The sequence below is a fragment of the Buceros rhinoceros genome, unplaced genomic scaffold, assembly GCF_000710305.1.
Source record: "Buceros rhinoceros silvestris isolate BGI_N320 unplaced genomic scaffold, ASM71030v1 scaffold1195, whole genome shotgun sequence".
Lineage (NCBI taxonomy): Eukaryota > Metazoa > Chordata > Aves > Bucerotiformes > Bucerotidae > Buceros > Buceros rhinoceros.
The window spans coordinates 260,856-267,518 of record NW_010412233.1 but is presented as its reverse complement, the minus strand read 5'-3'; the positions used below and the strand labels follow the sequence as shown (position 1 = coordinate 267,518).

The window sequence follows — 6,663 nt, the reverse complement described above, 5'->3', positions numbered from 1 at the left end:
GCGGCCTGTCTCCCCTGCCCGCTCCTCCGTGCCCCTCTGAGTGCGCTGAGCTGAGCGCCTGCAGCTGCCATCCTGCTCAGGGTAACTCCTTTGGGAACCCTGCCAGGAGTCTGAAGTGTTTATCTGGTTTCTTGGGGCGCAGGAGGTTTTCACGTGCCCAGATTTTCTTGTTTAGCCCAACGGTGTAAAGAGAGTGGTTTTGACTCACAGAAGCACAATCTGAAGGTCAACTTGGAAAGTCGGTTCTCCCGTGAGCACATTGTTAGTTTTGGCTCAGTTTGAAAAAAAGTTGCGTTTTTTTTTTGTTTTTCTTTTTTTCAGCTAGAAAGTAAAGGTGGAGAGAAGTGGTCATTGCATGGCTACTGGCAGTCAAATGTACTTAGGCTGTAGAGTTAACATACTATCTGTCTAGTATCATTAATAATTTTTGCTTTGTTTTTACATGCGCAGCAAGAATTCCATACGTGGCAAGGAATCTGCTGTGAGGTCTGCGCAAAATGGCGAGCCTTCTGCGTATTGCTCTTAGTGGGTGCCCAACTTCTCTTCTCAGCAATGTCTTACCACCTAAGGTGCATTCTGCAAAAATGCCATGTTTGCGAATGTTTAGAACCCACAGGATGCTAACATCTCAGGCAGCTCCAAAGCCAGGTAAATTCATTAAACTATAGTAAATAAACTTTTATTTTAAAACATGAAGATAGCTTGAATTTTTCTTTCAGACGTGTTAGTACAGAAATGAGTTAAAATAAAAAGAACAGCCTTGTGTCAACAGCATACTTCTGTCAGCAGCATACTTGTGTCAGTTGCAGTTTGATTTTATACTGATTTTAAAGGTCTTGGGCAGAAGGTATTTGTGTTTATTATGAACGCTTTGAATCCAAATAGTTTTTACAGGTGGGGAGTCGGAGCTCCAGCTGACACTTACCTTGCTTGAGGGAAATATTTAAACAAATACTTTTCTTTATTAAGAGCCTGAGTTCCCCATGAGTTCTGGTAGTGCAAGTCTTTGTGTCCAAGCAGGGGAAAATACAGCCCTCATACAGAAACCATCTGCAAGCGTGACTATATGTAATTGTAATTACCCCATCTGAAAAATCTCTAAACTTTGTTCAGGAAACTTTTACATTCTGCCACCTTGAAGAACTTCTGATTTGCATCTTCACATGTAGGGTTTGTTGGCACATATGCACTAATTAATTTCAGTGCAGATAATGGATAGGTTCAGGCATTTTCATGAAAAAAAGAAGGGGGGCATCCTTGGTTCCAGTTTATGATGTGAGCCTAGTGTATGAAAATCGTAACTGACAGGTTTTTGCTTTCTTCTAAACAGCATGTAGCCTGACAGCTAGAAGATTGGAGAACATACAAAACTGGTTTAATGATATTTTTACCCATTGTCCTGCATGGGTCATGTCTCCCTGAAGGAATTTAGAGAACCTGCAGATCTAGGGTCATCTTAGTCTGTAAGAGATTAATGTGGAGAGTTTGACTCATTGTACATGTGATGTTTGTTCCTTCCAAACATACCCAGTAGGTAACTGCATTAGATGTTTTAGAGTATGAGGAAAGTAGTGTAGTTTGTCAACAAAATTGCTGGATCATGAAAACACAGGACATAAGATTAGACTATGTAACTGAGAAGCCTTTATTGCATGAAATTTTAGGCAATACTAGTTGTGGCTGGTGCATTTTGGGGTCCTTTCACATCAGTGACCCAGTGTTTCGGAGCTTCTGAAGGAATGTGATGAGAGGAAGAGTTTCTTTACTCAGAGGGCTCCTGATAATGTTTTTTTAAAAAGCATGTGGCTTTCTACTACAGTTTTATGGTGAAACCAGAATTTCTTTGCCTTGACTGATGGATTTGTGATGCTCCGTTTTTTTTTTTTCCCGTATTAAGTATTTGAATGAAAGAGACATCTGTCTGTCTTGATATGGCAAATTATGCCTTTGTTGTGAGTGTTAACCTGGGATGTATGTTGATTTTCAAATGTCCCAGCTAAGTGCCATTGTTGTTCAAGTTTGGAATCAATCTTTGCATTTGACTTTGACCACAAATGTGATCATGCAACTGAAAAATCTCTTCAGTTTTACTGAAATCAGTATGCTCATCTGTGTGTGTGTGCATTTTCTTGGTTTTAGAGTAACTTCACAGATTTTTTTCCACAAGGACACAGAATTCTGATTAGTGTCATGTGTTTAAGTATTCATTGCTGTCCCTTCAGATCTATTGTGTGGAAGCTCTTATTTAAGGGTGAGTAGTATTCATGCAGTGCAGTTATTTAATGCTGAGAATTGTGAATTTGATAAGTCTTTTGGTTGATAATTAAACTATCCTTATAGTTCATTTTGGAAACATGAGATTTGTCATTCAGTAGAGGACAAATTAAGGGTAAACCAGCCATTGAATGACAAATTAGTAGCAGTACTGTTGCTTGTGTATAATTCTTAAGTGCTTTTGAATCAAAATTTAACTGCATATAAAATAACTACATTTTATTCTTACTTTTAGAAATTATCTTTGATTATAGTGACACTTCGTAAAATCACTGTAATACTAAGAAGAGTAAGTTTGCTGAAAAGATAAGTGTCACAGTAGTTCTTAAGTGTGTAGTTAGTACTTTTGTTCTCAGATTAGGTTTCATTTAGTTCAGGATATATTATGTACAAGAATAACAGCTGCTTGAGGAGTGAAGAGATTTGGAGTCAGTTGAAAAGTAAACTTGGAGGACTGATACTTTTCTTACTGCAGTTTATTTTTCTGCTATTTTCTTTGTTTCTTAGAAACATACCAATTTTCATACTGGAGTAAAAAAGCGCTCCTCTAAGCTGTCTCAATAGTTGCTAGTACCAGGTGCTTCAGAAGCAGATGCAAAACTTTCCCAAGCTCATGGAAAAGTGCTTATGAAGTAACTGACTCTGAGGTTTCCAATACACTGAGATCGATTTGTCCTGCAGCTCTCTGACTTTAACCCCTTGCTGTCCTGAGATATTTAATATCCTTTTTATTTTGATGATGCTTTCTTAAAATTTCCTGGGTTTTTTCTATATCCTGCAGAACTTTGAAACCTACAATAGTTCATTGTCAACTAATTCTCTAGATCTAAAGTTGTGCATTATTTATAGACTATAGATACTCTCCTTTAATTTCCTTGGGTTTTTTTGTATGCCCTTGCTTGTGTAAGAAAAGGGGTCAGGTGTTTGTTTAATCTTCTGTACCATTCTTTTTTTTTTTTCCTTTTCTTTTTGCCAACATCATATTGCTGTTCTTCGGAATATGTCCTCATCTTCAGAACAGGTGAGATAGTTTGCTTAAAGCTGATTAGAGTAACTTAAAAATTAGGCAGGTTATGTGTATCGTGTTTTCTCATCCCAGAACATGTGGCATATAGTGAAAACTCTTCCTTTCTCTTATCTTTAAGTCAGTCTCTAGTATTTGTTGATACTGTTTTGCTATGGACTACTTCCTGAAGTCAGGTTAAGGAGATAAAAACCTGTATTTTTCTCTATTTCTCCACATACAATGTTCTGAGTTTTCTCAATAGTTTTAACTTAGGATCTTTTGGAAACCCTTGAGTTTGTGGATGTAAGTTAAATGGAGAAAATAGCTTTTACAAATATTTTTAATTGTTTGATTTCTGAACCTTGGAGATGTAGACTACCTACTTATTTCATTTACGTGAAATTTGGGATTGTGCTTTGAATATGTCCTCATTAAACAATCGAGATTATATTAACAGGATGAGAAAGAGACTAATTAGTAGTTTTTCTAAATTCTAATTTATGTTCATTACATACTAAGATGCTAAGGCCTGTGAAATTTAATTAGTCTACTTTTGGTAGTGGCAGGATCCTTTTCGTGTTGATTCTCTGTATCAAAAAAAGTACTGTGTATCTCCTACTCAATGAACAATCTTCATGTGACTCGAAAAGGTGCTCAAAGGTATGTGTATTTCGGGCTGGTTTTGGAAGATGTTCTTGATACCACAACGTAGTAAGTTAGTTACTAAAACGTACTCAAGGGAGTCCTTAAACAGATTTTTGGACATGGAGGCTTAGAAAGGTAACTTGGAAGCTTCACACTCATGCAGTTTTAAACCCATGGCAAGGATAGCAGATGTGCTTTCTCAAAATAAAACCTCAATCAAGTTCCTTATAATTCTAGATTTCAGCCTTTCAAAACTAATGACTTTGAAATTGCTGAGTTCAACAAACCAAATCTATGTTCATAGTACAGCTTCCTTCAAAATTGTACTCTCTCCTGAAGTTTTAACGTAGATCTTTACTTTGCAGTTGTAGTCATCCACTTTGTTAGGTGCTGAATGATGTGATGCATCAGGGTAGTCTGCTTGAAAAATGTCCTATACCTGCTTTAGCCAAAGGCTGGCAAACTGATGTCTGTTTGCTTCTGTATTCACTCGTTGCTAGAAATTTGGTAGTGGGACAGAGGTGAAAAGAAGGTTAGTGGCAAATGAGACTTGCTAAATGTTTATCTTTGATTGGATCTTCCAAAGCATTGGAGGAGGGTGTGGTTCTCAGTACTGGTCTCTGATCATTCTGCTTACTAAATAATGTGCAAATACATTTTATGTGGAAAACTTTTACCTATTTCGATTGCATGCAAGATTTAACAATGTGAAAGAAAGAGAAATGAGGAAATACATTTGGTGTGTAGTGCATGTTCCTGTACCATCCCTCCTAGCCATGCATTCTTCCACCCTGGTACCCCACAGAAAAGCAGGTAAACAAAAAGAAATCAGAAGCATCAACTGTTGTTTTAGCCTTAGGAGCTAAAAAAAGCCGCCTCATATTTTTGCTTAATTAGTGTATAAGCTTTAGTCAAGGGGCTGTGTGCCTTCAAATTTGCAGTCATCTTCTATTCCCTGTATGCTAGAGTTTATTTCTTTCTTCCTTCCTCTGCATTTGTGTGCTGCAAAAACTGCCAAAAGGAGATTCAGTTCTTACTTTCTCAGTGCTTCTTGAAAAGCTTTTTGCCTTCTAGCCTAGAGCTAATTCCTCTAGGAATTGTGATTGGTCTCTGTTATTCGAACAAATTTCAATCTTCTGTGTTTCACTTCTGCTTCTAAGAGACAAGAAAGCTCATTTCCACTGAGCTGGTTTAGTGAAACGAAGAAGCAAGACCTTATTACATAGTGATTAGGAGAAGAGATGAGGAGAAGGATGGTGTCAAATGACGGAGTGGTTTGTATGAGTGATGGCAGCAGTTACTGTAGGTTTCAAGAGGTTAGGGCTGCTGTGATAGGGATGCCCTGTGTTGCATGGTGATGCTAAGATGTGGTGTATGCTGATGAAGCAAATATTTGCAAGGCGTTTTTACTCTTGTGGGTCTCTTTTAGATGTGCACTCCCACTTCTGTTGTGTCTTTATGTTCCTTTGAAAAATGTTTTTATGAATTTGGTTTTTGTCTTGTAATCGAAGTGATTTTAAATGTTCTCCAGCATACAAAATGTCAAAACACTTGTGTCTTCAAATCACTTGTTGCCATTTTATTAGTTTAATATCAAAGAAAAAGCTAAATTTTTTTTTTTTTAAAACAGTAACAATAATTAGAAGTAATGACTTCTTTGGCTGGTGGTCTTCCATTCTGTTTTCTTGTTGGATGTGTTCAATCAGTTTTTTTTTTAATGGCTTAGAAGAATGACAAGTACAGGTACCAGTTCCTAACAGTTCTGTATTTTCAGAACATTGTAAGTTGACAGTAACTTGAAAGTTGTTAATCTAAAACGTTTTCAGAAGTTCAGCTTTAAGCACCTTATCCCAGATTTATTTTGTAGGTAGATTTAGATTTTAAAATATCAAAACAGTGCAGTTTCTCAAAGCTCTTATAGTGTGGTATGTTTTTGGCTTTGTATTGCTTATTTCTATCTTAAAAACCAAATACAGGAAAAAGAGTGAAAAGGAGGCCTTCCTAAAATGTGTAACACATTATTAATCTGTACAATTTTTGTAGCACAATGCATAGTATTAGTGGCCAAATTAAAAGCAGATTGGTAATTTAAAATAAGCCTTTCACTCCCTCCCCTTTAAAATTTCTTTTGTTTGGTTTTGGTTTTTTTATTGATGCTGCTTGACCTTGCATATGAGTGACTGCTTAGGCTGCTCAGGTTATATTTCATTGATGTATGTGAGATGTGTCTTGTCACAGTGTCACAGTCTTGGTTTAAATTCTGGGTAGACTTCAGTGAAAGATGGTGCAGAACTGGGCCTGCTTGCTGGAATTCATGCTGTCTAGTGTAATTGAAGCGTTGTAGTAGTTTGGTATATGATTACTGTGCTGGAGTCTGTGTATTTGTAAATAATGTATTTAAACATTTGATTGGATCAGAGGAGTTTAATCAGATACTAGATTGGAAGCCCACAAATTGTACATGAACAAAGTTAAGTGTTTGTAATTTGAAAGCTTAAGCTAAAACTGATAAATTCGCAGCTTCATCAATTTCTGCTTAGCTTTCATCAGCTAAGTAGAGCATTTAACAAGTTAAGGCAAAGATAACATCGAAGAGAAGTATAATTAACGAACTAGCAGATGGATATGACATTGTTCTTCAATTACTCCTGAATTCATTTTTTAAATTTTATAGCAATTCTTAGAGTACCTTGTTTATGTAGTTGTCCCTGTCACTGTACTTTGTGATACGTAAGTTT

The 6,663-nt window shown here is 36.7% G+C and overlaps 1 protein-coding gene across 1 annotated transcript in view; it reads left to right on the top strand.

The window, feature by feature from the left end:
• Positions 1–449: 449 nt before the first annotated feature.
• NNT (nicotinamide nucleotide transhydrogenase) overlaps positions 450–6,663 on the top strand; it is a 42,164-nt gene continuing 35,950 nt past the window's right edge. Inside the window, exon 1 of the mRNA XM_010136309.1 lies at positions 450–648. Coding sequence (XP_010134611.1) covers positions 498–648 — 151 coding nt within the window. The 5' untranslated portion in view covers positions 450–497. The remainder of the gene's footprint in view (positions 649–6,663) is intronic.